The sequence below is a fragment of the Guillardia theta genome (genome assembly GCF_000315625.1).
Source record: "Guillardia theta CCMP2712 unplaced genomic scaffold GUITHscaffold_10, whole genome shotgun sequence".
Classification (NCBI taxonomy): domain Eukaryota; class Cryptophyceae; order Pyrenomonadales; family Geminigeraceae; genus Guillardia; species Guillardia theta.
Window position 1 is genome coordinate 158,938 of NW_005434664.1, and position 20,109 is coordinate 179,046.

At 54.4% G+C, this 20,109-nt stretch overlaps 4 protein-coding genes across 4 annotated transcripts; 3 read left to right on the forward strand and 1 right to left on the reverse strand.

The window, feature by feature from the left end:
• Positions 1 to 2,005: 2,005 nt before the first annotated feature.
• Positions 2,006 to 7,853, forward strand: GUITHDRAFT_102340 (hypothetical protein; the record flags this gene model as incomplete). Its single annotated transcript, XM_005838657.1, has 10 exons — positions 2,006 to 2,153; positions 2,199 to 2,337; positions 2,392 to 6,139; positions 6,192 to 6,353; positions 6,400 to 6,524; positions 6,571 to 6,637; positions 6,672 to 7,503; positions 7,555 to 7,658; positions 7,710 to 7,744; positions 7,805 to 7,853. 10 exons carry the CDS (start codon positions 2,006 to 2,008, stop codon positions 7,851 to 7,853), a joined length of 5,409 nt encoding a protein of 1,802 aa, XP_005838714.1.
• Positions 7,854 to 11,417: 3,564 nt separating this feature from the next.
• GUITHDRAFT_150790 (hypothetical protein) lies at positions 11,418 to 13,056 on the forward strand. The gene is made up of 4 exons (XM_005838658.1): positions 11,418 to 11,485; positions 12,063 to 12,166; positions 12,214 to 12,428; positions 12,476 to 13,056. Exons 1-4 carry the CDS (start codon positions 11,435 to 11,437, stop codon positions 12,853 to 12,855), a joined length of 750 nt encoding a protein of 249 aa, XP_005838715.1. The 5' UTR covers positions 11,418 to 11,434; the 3' UTR covers positions 12,856 to 13,056.
• Positions 13,057 to 15,079: 2,023 nt separating this feature from the next.
• GUITHDRAFT_65602 (hypothetical protein) lies at positions 15,080 to 16,075 on the reverse strand (the record flags this gene model as incomplete). Its single annotated transcript, XM_005838659.1, has 1 exon — positions 15,080 to 16,075. A coding segment is annotated over one exon (996 nt), but the record flags the coding sequence as incomplete, so codon positions are not given.
• A 688-nt stretch (positions 16,076 to 16,763) lies between these two features.
• GUITHDRAFT_134103 (hypothetical protein) lies at positions 16,764 to 19,657 on the forward strand (the record flags this gene model as incomplete). The annotated part of the gene is made up of 11 exons (XM_005838660.1): positions 16,764 to 16,790; positions 16,840 to 16,878; positions 16,978 to 17,532; positions 17,586 to 17,775; positions 17,837 to 18,050; positions 18,128 to 18,247; positions 18,339 to 18,600; positions 18,774 to 19,079; positions 19,181 to 19,216; positions 19,450 to 19,488; positions 19,643 to 19,657. 11 exons carry the CDS (start codon positions 16,764 to 16,766, stop codon positions 19,655 to 19,657), a joined length of 1,803 nt encoding a protein of 600 aa, XP_005838717.1.
• Between the last annotated feature and the right edge of the window lie 452 nt (positions 19,658 to 20,109).

Genomic DNA, 20,109 nt, shown 5'->3' on the forward strand with positions numbered 1-20,109 from the left:
CATGACGGAGAAGGAAGACGATCAGAGTCGAGGAAGAAGACAGAGGAGTAGTGGGAGTATCAGTGACGGAGGACTCAAAGAAAGGGTGGCGGCAGAAATCTCAGCTAACGCAGCTGCTGCATGGCAACATAGGGGACAAGGTACCTCAGTTTGATCAATTGAAATCAACTTGGAGTTTTGTCTTCGCATTTGAAATTATCAACGTACATTTGAAGTTTGTTATCCAAACCACATCAACCTCAAAACATCGGTGGTGGTCATGACAAGGTGGGTGGTGCTCAGTAATGATTCGCTGCAACGAGGGGGTAGGGTAGGTGTGGTTCTGTGAATCTCAGACGGGGGTCATGCTCAGAGAACACTCCTAGACGGGTAGGGTCCAATTTTATGAAAGCCATTATTAAGATAAGTCGATCGATAAATTATAATAGATATACAAGGTGTAGGGCTCACATAGTACCGTCGATGTAATCTAGAAATCTGGGGGTACTGCTGAGGCATTTTGCCTCCTGAAAATGAGAGGCCAATCAATTATTATTCAAAAACAGTATTTGATTGTAAGATTAAATTAAATATTTTAATGAAATTCTGGAAGCAAGGTATCCTGGGGGTCATCGAAATCAAGGGGGTACTTCCAATAGCAGGCAGGGGTATGTGCAAAAGGGGGGGTCATACATATTACCCCTATTTTGTCTGTAATTGTGGGGGTCCTCCACGGATTGTAGAAGGCTTGTTACGTCCGTTGAGATAAGCATAGCAAAATGCACGGTGAAAATGGATGTGAAACTTGAACCTGACATTCATTTATTTCAAACTTTAGAAGTAATTTTGGCATACAATTTGCACCATCATTTACGGCAGCAAATGTGACAGTACGTACGTTGAGGCTACCTTGTGGTGGCCAGTGGCCCGGCGCCGTCGGATCATCGGATCGCTCGGCCCGGCCCGACGAACTTTGGGCCGAACAAGGGTCTCAGGTGTTCCGACTTGCAAACGCATCCGGCCCCGAGTCCAGGATCTTTCCTCGGCTGAGCTCTGAGTCAAGGCCTCGGCCACTTTTACTCAAAGTTAAGTTAAAAATCAGCCTCGGCCCTGTCCCCGCCGATGATCCCGAGTCCAAGTTGGCCGCGGCTCACAGCGGCACGATCAGTCACGGTGCCATCAGTCATCCGACCGGGGTGCGGCGTTCGGCCGCGCCGCCGGGGGCCGGGCGCTGCCAAGTTTCCTCGTACTACTGAGTTTTAACTTAACTTTGAGTAAACAATTGGCCCCTTGTGCGACAGTCAGGCTCACCTTTTAACTTAACTTTGAGTAAAGATCAGGTCACTGTCACAGCTAGTACGGTACCTAGTGATAGTGTCCAGGACTCAGTCCGACTCGAGTCCGAGGCCGAGGACGGCCAGCGTACCGGTTATAGAATTATGTCAATGTGAACCCCTTGCGGCAGCCGTGAATGCTGTTTGACATGCGGGGGGAGGGCGGCTGAGATGCGGGGGAGACCTTCAAGCTTGGTCCTCCTCCTCCTCCTCCTCTGCTTCTTCTCTTCAAACATACACCATGTGCATTCCCAGACAAACTTCCTCACATCAGCGAATCCTTACAACATCCCGAGCGTTGCTCCCTCACTCATCACGGTATATGGCGCTCAGCCGTTCGAGGGCTATCCAGGTGAGGGATGGCTCACAAGAGCTCTGCCCCTCACTCACTCATGCGGTAGGTTTCAACTCTTCTGCCGGCATGCAGATCAGGTTGATGGGCACAGCTTGCGACTCGACGCGGTGGATCTCAACGACCTCCGCGACCTGTAACTTGTTCACGTCTGGACTCACAGCGAGCTTGTCAGACATCGTGGTGACCCTCCAGGTAGGACGGGCAGTAGGACGGGCAGTAGGACGGGCAGTAGGACGGGCAGTAGGACGGGCAGTAGGACGGGCAGTAGGACGGGCAGTAGGACGGGCAGTAGGTCATACTTAGGGTTGGCTGCCCGTTGAGATCACTGAGTAGCTTGATGCAGACAAACATCGAGTACACCTTGCTGGACTCGATCTCCTTCGATGTGCCTCGGCTCCTCTCAGTGAGGAATGGGAACGGTGCCAAGGTCGGAGGTGCTCGAGTGACAGCAATAGGCATTAACTTCGGTGCCGCCAGCATCTCAGGTAATCAAAGACAAGGTGAAGATTGTCCTGACCTGGAGGTTGTAGAGGCGCAGACGATCAGGATCGGTCAGTCGACATGCACCTCCACATTGTGGTTGTCCGACTCGCACATGGTCGGCCTTGCTCGTTCCGGAACACAGGCTGGTCTATCGGTTGAGGTTCAAGCCGGCTACACAACGTCTAGGTCTCTTCGTTCCATCTCAACCCAACCTCATTCTAACTCACGGGCTCTCAGCAGGTCTATCTCCAAAGAGGATGCTTACTCCTACGACAGTCCGTCCCTCAGCACAGTCCTCGTCTCCAACCGGCCTAACGCTGGCTCCCTCGCCCACCTCACCGTCCTGGGGGTCAACCTTGCCTCCTTCGACCCGACGCTCGCCGTGCGTGCCGGCTGTACAGCTTCCGCGTCGACGTTGTGGGCGAGCGACACTTCGGTCGTGACTGCGCCTGCATCCGGCAGCTCAGGCTCGAGCTTTCTGAGCGTCACTGTGGGAGCTAGGAGCCTGCAGGGCCTCGCCTCTGCCGGCACCTTCACGGGAGGCTTCAGCTTCGACGGGCCTGCGTTTGGTTTACCGGAATGGAGGCTGCGCAACTTGGGCGAGGACTCCTCGATCATCATCAGCATGCTCGGGACGAGCTTTGGGCGGTGGGATGCGTCTGTGCAAGGGAAAATAGCAAACACTGCGGCCCAGAGCACTGTGTGGACGTCAGACTCGCAGCTAGGCTGCATGCCATCGCATGGCGTCGGAAGGACGCAGCGAGCTCAGCTGACCATGTCAAGCCTCACGCACACGCAGACGGAGGTGTTGTCCTACGACGCTCAGCGGGCCTCGTCTGTGTCGAGCTCCAACGGTGCGACCGGCTTCCTCAGGCCTGTCACAGCTAGCGGCGCTCACTGGGGGCAGGTCAACTTGTCCCCGTGCAGCAGAGTCTCCGGTACCAGCTCGCCTGTTACCTCGTGGCGCTCGACGTCTGCTGTGACCCTCCGACCCAGCCCGGGGCTGCTCGGATCGCACAGGCTTGCCATCACCAGCATGCTATCTACAACGTCGTTGACCCACTTCTTGTCGTTCGACTCGCTCTCGACGAGCGCGATATTTCCCAGCAACGTTGCCAAGACCCCTGTGTCCTTGATGCTGCAGCTGGGCTCCGACTTCGGGGCCTCGGAACCTTGTCTCGCGACCCGGATGGGCGGGACTGCCAGTCCATCAGTGAGGTGGCTGTCGGAGAGCTCGATCGTGTCTCTGAGGTCGTCAGGAGGTAACGATGGCTACCCGACTAGGCCGGTGGTGCTCAGCGGCTCCGCTCAGCCGGCGAGTCTCACCGGGTTGTACTCCTACGACAGTCCGTCCCTCAGCACAGTCCTCGTCTCCAACCGGCCTAACGCTGGCTCCCTCGCCCACCTCACCGTCCTGGGGGTCAACCTTGCCTCCTTCGACCTGACGCTCGCCGTGCGTGCCGGCTGTACAGCTTCCGCGTCGACGTTGTGGGCGAGCGACACTTCGGTCGTGACTGCGCCTGCATCCGGCAGCTCAGGCTCGAGCTTTCTGAGCGTCACTGTGGGAGCTAGGAGCCTGCAGGGCCTCGCCTCTGCCGGCACCGTCACGGGAGGCTTCAGCTTCGACGGGCCTGCGTTTGGTTTACCGGAATGGAGGCTGCGCAACTTGGGCGAGGACTCCTCGATCATCATCAGCATGCTCGGGACGAGCTTTGGGCGGTGGGATGCGTCTGTGCAAGGGAAAATAGCAAACACTGCGGCCCAGAGCACTGTGTGGACGTCAGACTCGCAGCTAGGCTGCATGCCATCGCATGGCGTCGGAAGGACGCAGCGAGCTCAGCTGACCATGTCAAGCCTCACGCACACGCAGACGGAGGTGTTGTCCTACGACGCTCAGCGGGCCTCGTCTGTGTCGAGCTCCAACGGTGCGACCGGCTTCCTCAGGCCTGTCACAGCTAGCGGCGCTCACTGGGGGCAGGTCAACTTGTCCCCGTGCAGCAGAGTCTCCGGTACCAGCTCGCCTGTTACCTCGTGGCGCTCGACGTCTGCTGTGACCCTCCGACCCAGCCCGGGGCTGCTCGGATCGCACAGGCTTGCCATCACCAGCATGCTATCTACAACGTCGTTGACCCACTTCTTGTCGTTCGACTCGCTCTCGACGAGCGCGATATTTCCCAGCAACGTTGCCAAGACCCCTGTGTCCTTGATGCTGCAGCTGGGCTCCGACTTCGGGGCCTCGGAACCTTGTCTCGCGACCCGGATGGGCGGGACTGCCAGTCCATCAGTGAGGTGGCTGTCGGAGAGCTCGATCGTGTCTCTGAGGTCGTCAGGAGGTAACGATGGCTACCCGACTAGGCCGGTGGTGCTCAGCGGCTCCGCTCAGCCGGCGAGTCTCACCGGGTTGTACTCCTACGACAGTCCGTCCCTCAGCACAGTCCTCGTCTCCAACCGGCCTAACGCTGGCTCCCTCGCCCACCTCACCGTCCTGGGGGTCAACCTTGCCTCCTTCGACCTGACGCTCGCCGTGCGTGCCGGCTGTACAGCTTCCGCGTCGACGTTGTGGGCGAGCGACACTTCGGTCGTGACTGCGCCTGCATCCGGCAGCTCAGGCTCGAGCTTTCTGAGCGTCACTGTGGGAGCTAGGAGCCTGCAGGGCCTCGCCTCTGCCGGCACCGTCACGGGAGGCTTCAGCTTCGACGGGCCTGCGTTTGGTTTACCGGAATGGAGGCTGCGCAACTTGGGCGAGGACTCCTCGATCATCATCAGCATGCTCGGGACGAGCTTTGGGCGGTGGGATGCGTCTGTGCAAGGGAAAATAGCAAACACTGCGGCCCAGAGCACTGTGTGGACGTCAGACTCGCAGCTAGGCTGCATGCCATCGCATGGCGTCGGAAGGACGCAGCGAGCTCAGCTGACCATGTCAAGCCTCACGCACACGCAGACGGAGGTGTTGTCCTACGACGCTCAGCGGGCCTCGTCTGTGTCGAGCTCCAACGGTGCGACCGGCTTCCTCAGGCCTGTCACAGCTAGCGGCGCTCACTGGGGGCAGGTCAACTTGTCCCCGTGCAGCAGAGTCTCCGGTACCAGCTCGCCTGTTACCTCGTGGCGCTCGACGTCTGCTGTGACCCTCCGACCCAGCCCGGGGCTGCTCGGATCGCACAGGCTTGCCATCACCAGCATGCTATCTACAACGTCGTTGACCCACTTCTTGTCGTTCGACTCGCTCTCGACGAGCGCGATATTTCCCAGCAACGTTGCCAAGACCCCTGTGTCCTTGATGCTGCAGCTGGGCTCCGACTTCGGGGCCTCGGAACCTTGTCTCGCGACCCGGATGGGCGGGACTGCCAGTCCATCAGTGAGGTGGCTGTCGGAGAGCTCGATCGTGTCTCTGAGGTCGTCAGGAGGTAACGATGGCTACCCGACCAGGCCGGTGGTGCTGAGCGGCTCCGCTCAGCCGGCGAGTCTCACCGGGTCGTACTCTTACGACAAGAGCGTCTTCAATTTGGCCAGCCATCCGGCCAACGGGCCCATGACCGGCGCTGTCTGGGTTTCAGTTTTGGGGAAGGACTTTGCTGTGGTGGACTACACTGGGCGGGCGAGGCTGGGGGCCACGAGCGCAGAGGCGTCGAGGTGGACGTCCGACACGTCAATCTGGTTGCAGTCTGCGGCCTCTACTGGTACGAGTTTGTCCATTCGCTTCACCTCGGTGGGGGACAGTGCTCTCTCGTTGCCGTTGCTGTCGGGCTCGTTCACGTTTGACTCGCCTGCTGTTTCGCGGCTTGAGACGGGAAATGTTCCTGCTTTCATCATCAACGAGTTGTTGACGCCATCAGACGGGAGGTTGAAGCAAGTAGGTTCGTTCGGGAGCTTCGACGGGTCTGGACAGACTAGAGTAGGAGGAAGCTCAAGCGCCTTCACTCGATGGGAATCAGAGACTTGCTTGCTCTCGAAGCCTTCACCCGGATCTGGACACACGTGCCATGTTCAGGTGCGAGCAGCTGCGAGGGAAGAGACTCATCGCTCCACTGACAGCTGGACAGGTCACTGCAGCTGCTGCGGTTGGCAGCACGGAGCAGAGCATATCCTTTGACTCGCCGTCGCTGCCCGAGTCCTCCATAGATCTAACCAATGTCCCGCTAACGGGATCAGTAAAGTTGTCATTCCAGGGTGACAACTTCGCCAGGGTCTCAACATCCGCCCTGGTTAGCATGCTCTGCCTCTGCCTGACTGCTCAACGTTCCGTTTCAGGCTCGCGTCAAAAGTACATCGAGTCCGAGCACACAGTGGCTGTCGACGAGCAGCGTCATCGCCAAGCAGCCTTGTGTCACCGAGCAGCGAGCTTTCGTCGCCTTGACGGCAGACAAGAGCGTTGGGTGGGCCTGCCTCGGATACCCTTCATGTCTTGTGATCTCTCTGCAGGACAAGTCAAGAGTACATCTCCGCAGATGCCCCGTCTCTCTCCAGCTTCTCGCAGAAGGCAGGCAAGGTTCTAGCCTCGCTCCCTCTCACTTCCCCGTCAGGTTCTGTTCGATTTCCTCATCCATCACGCCAACTCAGGCAGGACCGGTGGCGACTCTTTCTTGGCCGTGGGCTCAAGTCTGGGATCTGTGGATGTTTCCACTCAGCTCCGTGTGGCCTCTACCGCCTGTGAATCCTCCATCTGGAGCTCGACAAGCTCCGTCAGCTGCTCGGTGGCAGCTGGATCGGAGGTCAGTGCCAACGCCTTGGTCACTCTCGCACAGCAAGCAGGCTCGCTCTCTGCTGTCTTCAGCTACAACCTGCCGACCTTGTCCAGCATCTTTCCAGTTAATGTGCCCATGTCAGATCAGCAGAGCTACCTGGTCACGGCCTTCGGCTCTAACTTGCAAGCTTGGGACTTGAGCCCGTCGCTCTTCATCGGCCACACGATCTGCCTGTTCACTCGCTGGCAGTCTGACTCATCCTTGTTGTGTAGCGTAGCAGACAGATACAGCGCTCTCAGCAACGACACAGCAGCGAGTCTGCGCCTCTCCTTGTTCAACAACGGCCAGATACTCTCAGTGACGCAGGCGCTGTCCTACGACATGATCGTGTACCAGACTTCATGGACTACCGTGGCAGCAGAAGAAGAGGAGCTGGCAGGCAGCACAACAACATGGCTCTCACACAGCACATCTTCAGACCTCTCCACATCGCCCTTGGACATGGCTCTCCCTTCTACGACTCCCGAGCCCCTTCCCCCCACTGACCCTGGTGCTGCCTACAACGCCTCGCTAGAGCCTTGCGTTCTCAACGCCTCCTGGCAACATATCATCGACAACCTTCACGATCCAACAGAATCTGCTACACCCGCCCGGTACTCGTTTGCCACAGGTCTGACACCCTTCACAGCTTTCATGCTCCTTCTGACCGGGTGTACTCTAGGGGGCCTCGGAGACAGGATGGTGAAAGATGTGGAGGAAGCCTGGGTATGCCAGTACGGGCATCCTTGCGCCATGAAGCTCGGAGCGGGGGAGACGACGGGAGAGGTCAGAGAGAAGATGGAAGGGGAGGCAGCCCCAGCTGACTGGTGCTAGCAGATGCCGGCATACTGCTTCATCTACGATGAGATCAGGTGAGGAGGAGGAGCTGCGTGAGGGCAGCGATGACAGCGTGTGACGTGTTTGAGGTACAGTGAAACCTTTCGTGAGTGGGGCATTCTGTCTGAGATAGGACTTGATTGACTTGCACTTGAGTGGGTTCATGCCAGACAGCCTATCCTTGACAGCTTGTAAGTCTCTGCGATCTCTGCTCACCATGTCTACGTCGAGGTTTTCATCGACAGCAACACTGGGCCGGATTTCAAACAACAATCTGCCTGCTCGCTCACTGCGGCTGCCTTCTCCGAGCCCAGGGTCCGCCAACTGACAGACGATTCTAGGAGAACAGTTGTACTCACAGTCTTCTGTGATTCAACCATGTCTTGAACCGCAATCTCGCTATCAAAATCTTGTTCTGACGGTTATCAGACGGCATCTCTTCTCATATTCGAACAAGTGCTGCAGTGCTCGATGTTGCTGTCTGAAGTGTTTATTATGTACATGAGTAGAATCGAGGCACATTCAAGTTTTATCCAACAACATAAACTCATCTGGGTCTCACATCTTTCTCATACCTTCTTCGATTCTGGCCATTCCTGGATTCATTTAACAAGATCGAGGTCAACACCTGGATCGTACCAAAGATTCAACAATGAAGACTTCTTCTTAGTTCAGCCTTGCCATCAATTTTGAAAGAGCTCGAAACTAATCTTGGGATGTTCTGCAAAGGAAGTTGCCCAGATCCAATATCCGGACTGCAGTCACTCGGCACCTGCAAGTGACAGTACCGGTGACAGACATTTAGCGTCTAGGCCCTATGGCTTAGGATGTTGTATGTTGCCCTAGAACCCTGCTTCAGGTAGGAAACTAATGTGCTGATAGCTGTAGTAGGAAAAAACATGTGATTGTGTCCAAACCAGAAAAACATCACTCAGGCAAGTATTATACAGGATTGAATCAGGTCTAGACTACAACTGGATAGGGTAGTCATCATGTACATAGGTAAGGCTATCTCCAGCTTTGTGAGGGAGTTGTATTCCTCTAAAAACAAAGTTCAGCATGCTTTCACGACAGCCTACTTGATCATAGTCTTTCTTCAAGTGGCTGGCAGAGTGAGCAGCATCGAACCAAAAAACTGCCCTGGTTGGTATCTCGGCCTTGTCTCAGATGATCCGACTAGTGAACGCATCCGGCACAGCATCTCCCGTCAGCTCGACGCGTCTCTGCCATTCCTTCCGGCAATGACATAGCCGCTGTTTGTTCCCTTTGTGCCCGGTGAAACTAATTTATTTCGATTTTATTAATCATGGGTTTCAGGTTTGGGGTGTAGGGGTTGCGAAAAAAAGATTAGAAAAGACCCACCCAGACCCCTTGTATATGGATGAATACTATTCTTCTTCCTTCAGCATCTCATTTTTATAAATGTATCAATAATATCAAATGGACATCCCATGAGCAATGCATATCTTTCAGCTTTCAAAATTAACTGAAAATTATCATATATGAAATGTTGAATGATATCGAGGACCGCCTTCGAGACATCCTTTGCCCACCCTACCTCCTCAAAGTCCTTCAAGTACCCCACCAAAACTCCCTGCATGACCCACTCCCTGTCGTTCTGAAGTACCCCTCCAACTCCCACCCTTTTTAGAGAGCGTAGTATGGCAGGAGACAGGGCAGGAAGATAGATAGGAAAGGACCGGCTGCTTCGGCAAGGAGGAGAATGGGAGGAGATAAAGAAGAATGAAGAAGTCTGATTATATGAAGGAGAGATGCTGATGAAGAGAGAGGAAGGGCATGCATGTTTTGTTGGAACAAGGAGAGCCGCGCGAGCCGTAGTGCCGATTGGAAGGGTAAAGCGGACAATAGCAGCATGTGAAGGGGGAGAGGTGCAGGTCTTACTCGAGAAAAATAAGAAGGAGTGAAGTCAAGAGAGGTGTGATGCGAGAACAGTCAAGAAGCCATCGAGCACCTTGAAAGCAGTTTCACATGATGGGCATACGGCAAAGGAGATATTTCATCGAGTGCTGAGTACATGCACTCAAGGGGTTTCATCAGATGATGTGGTCTTTTTGTAAGAAGGACGACGTGGCAATAACTTTCGCTCTACACTGTTTAGGAAGCAAGTTTGCTTTATGTATTTGTATATGGGTACTGTCAGGTTGATTGTTGGATCTATTTGGAAGAACATACTGCTTTTTGTTATGAAGGCTGCTGACGTGGAGATCAGTTTGAGTAGTGCAAGCAGAAGGCATTGCAGCTCAGAGAGAAAACTCCAAATTTATGCCTGATCTATGCTAGCAAGAGGATTTCTTTTACAATGGGTCCATTGAACCTGAAGGATGTCTACAAAGCAAAAGATTCGTTCACACACTTTAATCAATCGAGGTTTCTTGATCTGAATAGAAAAAGTTTCTAGATGCAGTGTATTCTAATTCATTTATATTTGTGATGTTTACCTCTTACGAATCTGTTTTCGGTTCTGCAGAAAAAGGGCGTTGAAGAATGTTTGGAAAGAATTGTAAGTTTTGATCTGGTTTGCTCCTGCACCATTTTGACAATCATACCTTGATTCCCAGGCGCTGTGTGTTGTTGCACCTTGTCGGTCTTTGGAATCCTTGTCTTAGTCGTTATGGGTATGATGGTCTCAGCTGGTGACCCATACGTCGGTGGCCATGGCCTTGTCGCAACCGCTGAGGTTTCTTCATCCTCCTTCTTTCTCTTCTGCTTGCTTTATTCTGTACATCAAAGGAGTATTCATTTTAAATTGACAGGATCGTCAAAAGCGTGCAAGCGCATGTTACGCGGCAGCTGGCATTTACTGTGTAACGCTGGCTCTCTCTGGCGTTTGCTGGTGCAGTGAGTACTTTCGATTTCTAAAGAAGACAAGACGGTTTGATGAAATCTTTGCAGGAGGGGGGAGGGATGTCAAAGAGAGCGAAGATTGATTTGCTGCTTGAAGATAGTTTTCGAAAATTATACAAGAGGATTACACATGAGATAGCTTGATTTCAATGTGACTTATGCCGGGAGGGCTCATCTCATCTGAGAATTATAAGTTTCAAGTTTGGACTTGTCGATGATTCAGTCACGCGGCCGTTCTCCGAGTTTGCCGCTCTGGCACTCACGCGAGTCCTCCCGGTAGGACTTGAACGGTTAAGTTCTCCGTACTGTCGGGATCTGGCCGGGCCCGGCCGTGACGCCGCCCGGCCGCCGGGCACTGTGACTCCTGCTGCCTGCTGCAAAACTCGAGTCCCCGGGCAGCCATTGCTGCACTCCGAGTCGGCCGGGCCGGTCCTAGTATGGATAACTTTTAGTTACTGGGCTGAGTAGGTCCCGATTTCATCAAACTCCGAATGGATTGAAAGAATACAGGCACCCCCACCCCCACCAAATTAGGCAACCACCCTATCAAAGCCTGGGGTAGTATCCCTTTGAGCTGACTTCCGGGGTTTCGATGATGAGCGCCAGGGGTAGGGTCATCCTACCCAGTCCAGTCATGTGACTGGTGGGGTTGTGGAGCTATAAGAGGTTGTGCCGAGATAACGTGGGGTGATACTGGTAAAAGCTGGGGGTACTGGTTTTTGATGGGTAGTGTGCAAGGTACATCATCACCACAGGGTAGGGTCTGATTTCAAACGGGGTAGGTCCATGTGTGAGGATGAGATGGGGGTGGGGGTAGAGTGGCCCTTGAGGGGACGAGGCGAAGAGGCGCGAGGCGAAAGATGCTGGAGATGCTGAACGAGATCCCCGTCGCATGCACAACGGTGGAAGAGGTGAGGACACGGAGATGAATGGAACACATGGAGATTGAGAAGTGAAGATGTTTAGCTCTTGTTTTACGACATGTACTCGTTCAAGCTGTTGAGGGAGACGAGGGAAGGGGGGTAATGTCGGAAGCTTCTGCATATACACATATGCTGTCCCTTCGCTTTCCTTGCTAGTCTGTCTTGTTTCTTCGCCATCACCAATGCTGAGATTACCTTTGTCAAATCCTGTCCAAGACAGAGGATTGACTGAGAGGTTTCGGAACTGTGAATTTGACTTGGCAAAATATGTCCCTTGGTTTGGTTGCAATCTTGATGATTGTCATGACTATACGAAAGTTGTATGGAGTTGTAACCTTCTGATTGCCATGATGTTCTTTGTCATATTCTATAACCATGTTGTCCCTGATAGATTGTATCCGAACTCTGATTGCCTGTCAAATGACACTTGATCTGTCTATTGAAGCTGTCTTGAATCCCTGCTTGTCTTCGTATCCTTTCTGTGTATGGTTGTTCACAACATCCAAACGAGGAACACACTCGCAAATCTGGCAAGGTCAGAACTGAACATCGTCTTGCTTATCAGGTTGGATCCACTGGAGTCGGTGCGCTCACTATCTCTTTCTTGATCTTCATCGTTTCGTGCATTGTCTTCCTTTCGAAGGCCAACACGTCAGGAGAGCAGCGAAAGTAAGCCCCGCCTCCTCATGTGGGCTGTTGCTGATCTCGCCCCACAGATATTATTACTTGAGCTCGTATGCATGCGGGTTCGCTGCCATGGCCTACTTTGCTATGCTTTCCGGACAGGGTTGGACGGTCATTGCTGGATGCAGGCAGTTCTTCTACTCGCACTTTGCGGAGAGGCTCATCACTAGCACTCTGATTCTCATCCTCATGGGAAACCTTGCTGGTGCTGGACCGGACCTCATGTTCGGGGCCTGCGGATCGAATGGTAAGCTGATGCTGAAACTGTACACATGTCCTGACTGTGTGTCTCAGCCATCTACATGATTGCTACCTACATGGGATCGGTGTCGGTCGTCACTACGGTGAAGTGGTTCTGGTTTTTCATTGGTCTTGTCGGGCTTTTTGCTACGTTGGTGCACCTGGCATTGAGTTTCAAGAATGCAGTGGATGTGAAGGGAGGCGAGCGAGCTCAGCTGTACTCCAAGGGCGCTTGGCTTCTTATCCTTGCCTGGATGTGTTACCCCATCGTGTGGCTCTTCTCCGAGGGATTCGCATCGTTCTCGGTCTCGTTCGAGGTCTGTGCCTATGCTGTGTTGGACATCATCTCAACAGTCGTGCTCGGCTTCATGATCATGTCTGGCCATGACTATCTTGGAGGAAGCGCTCCATCGCAGTCTCGCGAATATGTCTAAATAGAAAACATCCCAGGCTAGTTGAGCTGATTGACGAACCATCTGGATCTGATGAGGTTGGGAGGGCGCATACGAGCTCATTTCATCTCGTTTGTGTGTTGCTCTCATGAAATATAGACTTGTGATCCTTGATGAGAGTTGGTGGCTTTTTAAACCATAAAATTCATTCGCAACCAACTGAATGAAAACGCAGCTATTGGCAATATGCTATCTCACATTAGATTCCATTGTACAAGTTAAGAGTCATGACAACTCGATGGCTTCTTCAGCCTCCTCCTTCACGTGAGCCGGGTACGCTGTTGCTTGATCCCCGTTCGACATGCCCTGCTGCAAGTGAGTTGCGTTGTCATCGTGAGAGAAGGATGCGGGCCGAGGGGGTTGAGCTTTGGTCTCGTAAGGAGGAAGAAGAGGGCTCGAGTGGAGGGCGAACTTCTCTCCTGCCGCTGAGTACCATCTCAGCTGAGCGTGTTGGACTTTCTCCCAGAACCTCCTGGTCACTTCCTCCTCGACATGCAGCAGCCCTTGCCTTCCAACGATGGAGTCGTAGGTCAATGCTATGTCCCCCTCATAGCTTGTTTGCATGCCCGCCTGAGCATCTACCTCACTCCTCCCATTTCTGTTCGCCTCTGCCAGCATGTCCACGAGCTTTTCAGCCACGAATCTCCCAGCTATCTTGGCCAGGAAGCTCTCTAGCTTCCCGGTGTATTCCGCGTGCAGCTCACGCCAGTAGCCGACACAGACGTTGACGTTCCTGACGAGGATGCCACAGAGGGAGGAATGAGAGGAGGATGGAGAGCTGAGAAGAGTCTCCAGCAGGGCCGCTTCCTTGCTGCCTCTGACGACAGCCTTGAGGTGTACCATCTTCCATGGGGACACGAATGAAGCAGGACAAGTGCCGGTAGGACATGGCAGCGAGCCCTGGATCGAGGGGTTGCCCAAGGTGATGGGAGGAAGCGTGCCGGAGTCAGGCCGCATGTTGAATGACAGGGGAGGAGGAGCCCCATGCGCCGTGATCGCTGTGGCAGGTTGCGGCAGGTGGTACCTCAGGAGGGATACATCCTTGGCGATCGGGGAGAGCAACCTCTTCAGCTGCAGCATCAGCTTGTCGTCTGACTGGTACAAGCCCTCGAGACATAGAGGGCTGTACGCTATGACCTGCCGGAAACTTTCAGAACCTTCCTACACCTCCCTCCCTTCACCGTCAGGTTCACAGGATGGTAGCGCCAGACGCGAGGAGGCGGTTGGAAGGCCCCGGGGACGCTCTTGACAAGGTCGTGGATCTCGTTCTTGAACGAGTCCTGAAACGCCATCTCGGGGTAGGAGCTGTGCACGAAGTCGGTGAACTCCTCGGAGAAGCGCGCCTCCTCTGCTCGCAAGGCTTCCTGCTCAGCCACATCACAAGGGAAGGGGAGGAAGGGGGCAGTGATCGAGGCACCTGTTTCCTCTTCCTGCGCTCTTGGTCCTTCACTTTCCGCTCATTCTCTTTCACCGCCTCTAGATCAACCGCCAGCATCCACAGCTTCTGCGCGACTGCGGCAGCGGAGTCGACGGCTGGCTTACGGACAAGCAGCCCTCCTTCCCTCTTGGCGCTCCGCTCGCTCTGCCAACGAGCATGGATACGATTCCAGCGAGACTGCCACTCAGACTTGACGCGCTCCAACAGCTTCTCCAGCTTCGCCTTGTCCTCGCCGCACTCGTTGATGGAGCTCTCCGATATGCTGTATGCCGACAGCTCCTCCTTGAGGAACCTGACCTGAAACTTGTCCTCGTCCTCCTTGGACCACTCACTTTGCCTGGTCCCCTTGGAGCCGATGTCTAGGAGCTGCCAGCCGCTGCCTCCCTCGGCTTCCGTCCACTCCTCCTCGGGCAAATCGCAGGTCATACCCTGGAGCACCTGGCAGACAAAGACAGCTTCCGCATCGATCATGATGCCATCAGGGATCTTCCTCCACTTGCTGCAGTTCTCGCACATGACCCACTCTTCCTTGTCTGGATCCAGTCCGATCTGCATCTTCCCGTCCACCTCCCAACCTCCATCCTCCTTGTTCTTCTGCTCCTTGGTCGAGCACGAGATGCCCTCGATCAGGCTGCACTCGAACGCGTCGTCGTCGCACAGCAGGTGCATCATGTAGGGGGGGAGCAGCCGCCACTTGCAGCACTTATCGCACTGCACCCACTGCACTCCTTTGATCTTAACGTCCTTCACCTTCCTCAGCATCGCGTCCACGTCTATCCTCACCGAGTCCTTCCCTCCTGCGCACGAGCAAGGCTTCGCCTGGCACCCGAACGGCACCCAGTACTCCGTTGCAAAGTTGCAAGACTCGGCGCAGTTGTATCCGTTGTTGAACCCGCTATGGTACGCGCCCGGAAAGTTGATCACAAACTCCCCGGCGTACTGCACAGTCCTGGTCAAGGGTATCCCGGCCTTGAGGAGGATGGAAGGCTCGATCATGTTGCTCTTGTGCCGCAGAAACTCCTTGCACTGATCCGCCTGCGTGGGGAAGTGCTTTCGGGCAAGAGCCTCCAGTTTATGCCCGTGGGTCGCTGGCACGCTATACCAGGTCTTGGGGGCTCCCCAGTGGAGGTAGTTGATAGAGTGCAGGTCCATGTCCTCGCAGTGCCAGGCAAAGGCCGCCCGGTACATCCCCACGTAGATGAAGGGAGTGTTCACACCGGGCACGCGCTTCTTGAGCCCGAAGGTCAGCAAGCTCGGGAGCATGCTGACGTCCCAGTCGCCGCAGTGCGAGGGGTCAAAGAGCCCTTCTCTGCCGTCTGACCGCATCCCCTTGGGAGCAGGACAGTCAGCCCCGTACATGGGAGGGTTGAAGAGTACGTTCTTCCAGAACTGACGCTCGAGGAGGTCGATGTCATCCTGGTCAAGCACCTTCTTCTGCCCATCGACAGGAGGAGCGAACGCCTTGCTCTGAGCGATCCTCTTGAACTCTGCGAGCTTCATGCTCCGCTTCTCCTCGTGCATGTTCATGTACAGCCCCTTCCCCCCGATAGCGTTCTGCTTGATGGGTCGCTTCACTGTGACCGCCTCCTCCAGCTCTGGGCTGGAGTCTTGCAACGTGTAGACATCGTGTGCTCGGGGCTGCCAACCAGCCGGAGGAACCACCTTACACACTCCGATGTGTCCTACTAACCTGTCGAGTTTCTGAACATACGCGTAGAAATCTGCGAACTCTTCCTCGGTGGGGTAGAAGACAGGAGTCTCCATCATGGACCCGATGTCGATGGGCCACTTGCTGTCTCTGCCTCCGTAGAGCATGGCATTCCTGCGCTCTTTGATGGGGTCGACCTTCTTGTTCCTCTTGGTCATCTCCACCTCCGCTCTGCTCTGCTCACACGGACCTGACAACACAGACAAACGTCAAAGGCATCGCATGGCCATGGCATGCAGTCTCGTCTCTTGTTGTCTCTGTTGTCTCTTGTGTTCTCTTCAGCAAACCTCCTTCTCTCCTGCACAATGATCTGCTCTTGGCCAGTTCGACAGCCGGTGAATCATTGCTTCACGCGATCAGCCCTTCTTTCGCCTTCCTAGTTTGCATCTTCATCAGCCACCTTCGTCCTTTTCCTGTGGTGGTCCTAACGAAGTTCTTATCCCCTCTTCCTGTCTCGTCCTCCTTTGCAGCCGCCTGTACCTTGTCCTTCACTCCTTCAGCGCCTAGAAGCTCTCCTTTCTCTTCTCTCAATCTAGGTGCTCTTGCATGCTCTTTCAACCTAAACCTTTCAACTTCATCCTTCCTCATCATCTCCCCTCTGCTCTCTTTCCCCTCCTCCTCCTCCTCCCCTCTCCTCTCGGTCTTCATGGCTTGTTGCAAAAATAAATCCTCCGCGCATCTTCAAACGTATCACTGAGATGGGACTGAGCGGGGATGAGGGACCACGAACCCTCCTGAAGGGCAATGGCGCGGGCTGGAACCGAGGAGCTGGTAGCGGTGGGGGAGACGACGAGGACGCTTCCTTGACATGTGAGGACAGATCATGGTAGACGAGACAAGAGAGAAAGAGTGCGCGCATGTACTTGAGATGAGCACCCGGGTTGGGGCATACGGAAGAGTTGTATAGATAAACTTCTGAAGTGCGATCAAGTTTGGAAGCTCTGACTTGTCCTGCTAGCTTGAAGCCTCTGAAGCCTCTGGAGCTATGAAGATCTCCGAGCTGTTTGCAGAGCAGAACGAAGAGATGCAGCTGAGCCACCAGGAGGCAAGTGAGCAGGAGGCGTCCAAGTCCAAGGCTCGGGTTGGTGGAGCCTTCGACGACGTGAGGAAGGCCATGAGCGAGAAGAAGAAGAGAAAGGCGAATGTGAGCCAGGAGACCCCAGCCAAGGGGCAGAAGAGGATAGACACTTTCTTCTTCTCCAAGAGTGACGAGCTGCATAGCTCATCCGCCCCCCCTCCTCCCAACAGGGAGGCAGGAGAGCCTGGGGATTTGCTTCCACGAACTTGCGAGGAGTGGGACGAGAAGTGGAATGGAGTGATCGAGAACTTCAAGGTCGGTCGAGAGAAAGTCTCGCGCAGCTGTCATGAGCAGAACATGGAGGAGTGCGAGCAGCAGGAGCCTGTCATGGACTTGAAGGCTTCGATGGAGAACCCGAAACTCGAGCAATCGGAGGAAAGTGCGTTTGAGGCCAGGGAGGATCCTACTACCAGCATGAAGGAGGAGCCGATGAATGTGAGACCATGGTGTGAAAGTCTCGGCAAGTCCTCACGCTGTTTGCTGTGCAGTACCTTCCCTCTTCCTGTGTTGACCTCTGGGACAAGGATCATGTCAGGATGCCTTTTTCTACTCACAACGTCTCAGTCAGGGATGGGAGGCCGAGGTGGATTCGTCTTAAGGAGCTCTTGACGCCTCCGGACAAGTTCTCCCTAGGAGATCCTTTGCAGAACTATCGCGCGTTTGAGAAAGCTCTGTTCGGTGATGCAACTTTGTCTTCTGTTGTGATATTCCTCTTTTCATGTGATAGTTTTGAAAACAGGGTACATGAGCAAAGCTGGACAGACACAGCTGTCAGGGAAGTTTGTTGCGTTGCAATCTGTCATCCTGGAAGACATGTCGGAGGAGGAACAAGATGTTTTCTTCAAGCAGCTGCTTCCTTTCATCATTAACACGGCACTGCGGTTGCCAGAGTTCTGTTGTGATCCAGTTGAGCTGTTGAAATCGGGACGGGAAGGGAGTGTGAAGCTGAACTCGTAAGTTGTGTGATGATGATCACTGTTGTCTCGTTGAACCATCTCTGCCTGCCTTTGCACCTGATTCTCAATCCCAGATTACAAATCCTTTCGTTGATCTCCAATGCGTTTCTTTGCACTTTCCCAGAACGAAAAGAAGTTGGTAAGCCCAACAGATTTCAGCGATTCAACTTCACAAGCCTCTTTGGGCAGCAATGGTAATGACGCCTTGTACATGGCTGGATGTGCTTGTCTGTTTGTCATCGTCGATGGATGGTGATGTGAGTGAAGCTGATGGTGATGCTGCAGGAGAGATGAAAGAAGATTGAATCAACAGAAGGAGAAGATAAAATGTATCCTCCATTACATCAGGAAGCAATCTCTCAGAGCCTTCACCACCCTGGCTGGCCGCCATGTTGTCTTTGCTCGCCGTATGATCGACGATGAAAGTTTCCTACCTTGTCCTCCCTCCCCTTCATTGGACATCAACGTGACCATCCTTAACGACGGAAAGATCGAAGATCACGACCCCGATGGCCTAACCTGGCAGGCAGATTTCGCAAACGAGATGGTTGGACTCCTTCTCTTCTTCCGCGCACAACCTCCTCCTCTTGGCGCTTCCCTACCCTGTCATTCCGTCCTCCTCCACCTTTCCTCCTTTCCTCCTCCTCCTCCTCCTCCTCCTCCTCCTCCTCCTGCGATTCTTATCCAACCGCCTCTATGCTGGACTGACTTTCTCTGCAGATAGGAGGAGGAGTTCTTAGCTCGGGCTGCCTGCAGGAAGAAATTCGTTTCTCCATCTCCCCCGAGCTTCTTGTCTCGCTCCTCCTCGCCGAGAAGCTGGAAGACGGCGAGACGCTGCTGATGGAAGGGAGCGAACGGTTCTCAGCGTACGAGGGCTATGCTTCCTCTTTCCGGTTCTGTGGAGACTGGGAGGAAGAGAGGAGGAAGAGAAATAGGCGTGACGAGAACAAGAAGGAGAGGGAGGAAAGGGACGAGGAAGAGACAAGAAAGGAGGGAGGGAGGAGCAATGAACAGGGAAAGGCGACAGTAACTGCGATGGATGCAACTTTCTTCGGAAGAAGAGAATTTGCGCGGCAGTTTTCGTATCTTCGACATTTTCTTCTTCCTCCTCATGACCTCCCGCGCAGGTGGGCGAGCATCGAGAGAGAGCTGATCAAGTGCTGGTGCGCTTTCCGACCACGCGAGGAGGAGAAAGTAACTCGGAAGGAGGAGGAAGGGAAAAAGGAGGAGGAGAAAGGAGAGGAAGGAACGGTAAATGAAGAGGAGGGGAGGAAGAAGGCAGGGGACCAGGGGAGCGGAGCGCCTGCGATAGCTACGGGGAAATGGGGATGTGGAGCGTTCGGCGGGGACCCACTCCTTAAGTTTCTAATCCAAGTGTTGGCTGCTTGGCGAGCAGGTCGGGAAGAACAAGGGGAAGGGAGGAAGGCAGGGGATGGTGGGCAGGCAGGCAGGCAGGCAGGCAGGGGTGGGGGGTGGGGAGGAGGGAGGGGAGGGGAGGGGAGGGGAGGGAGGGAGGGAGGAGGTAATAGCTCGTGCAGGCCGTGATCTTGTATTCTTTACATTTGGGGATGTGCACTTTTCATCGTCAGCAGAGAAAGTCATGAGGTGAGGGAGGAGCGAAGGGGGAGGAGGGGATGGTAGAAGGAGGGAGAGGAGGGGGAGGAGAGGAGGAATAAAGAAGGGGGGGGGGAGGAGGAGGGGTAAAGACTGAAGACACGCTGCCAGTCTAATCAAGAGATCCAACTGCTCCATGACGTCGCTGGTTGCGATCTTGAAAGACTTCGAGGTATATCACTTTAAACATTTACAGTTCCCACAGCCCTTTTCCCTGTACTCCCCTTCCTCTCAGTCGTTCTCTTCCTCTTCCTCTTCCTCTTCCCCCTTCCTCTCAGTCGTTCTCCTCGTCTTCCTCTCTGCAGCCCCTCCCTCCTCGTCTCCTTCCGCTCCCTCCCTCCTCTCCTCTCTTCCCCTCCCTGTCATCATCCTTACTTCATCGCAGCATCATCGTGACACCCTTCAAGTGTCGCACGCGGCGGCACCCGAGGTTCATGCGCGT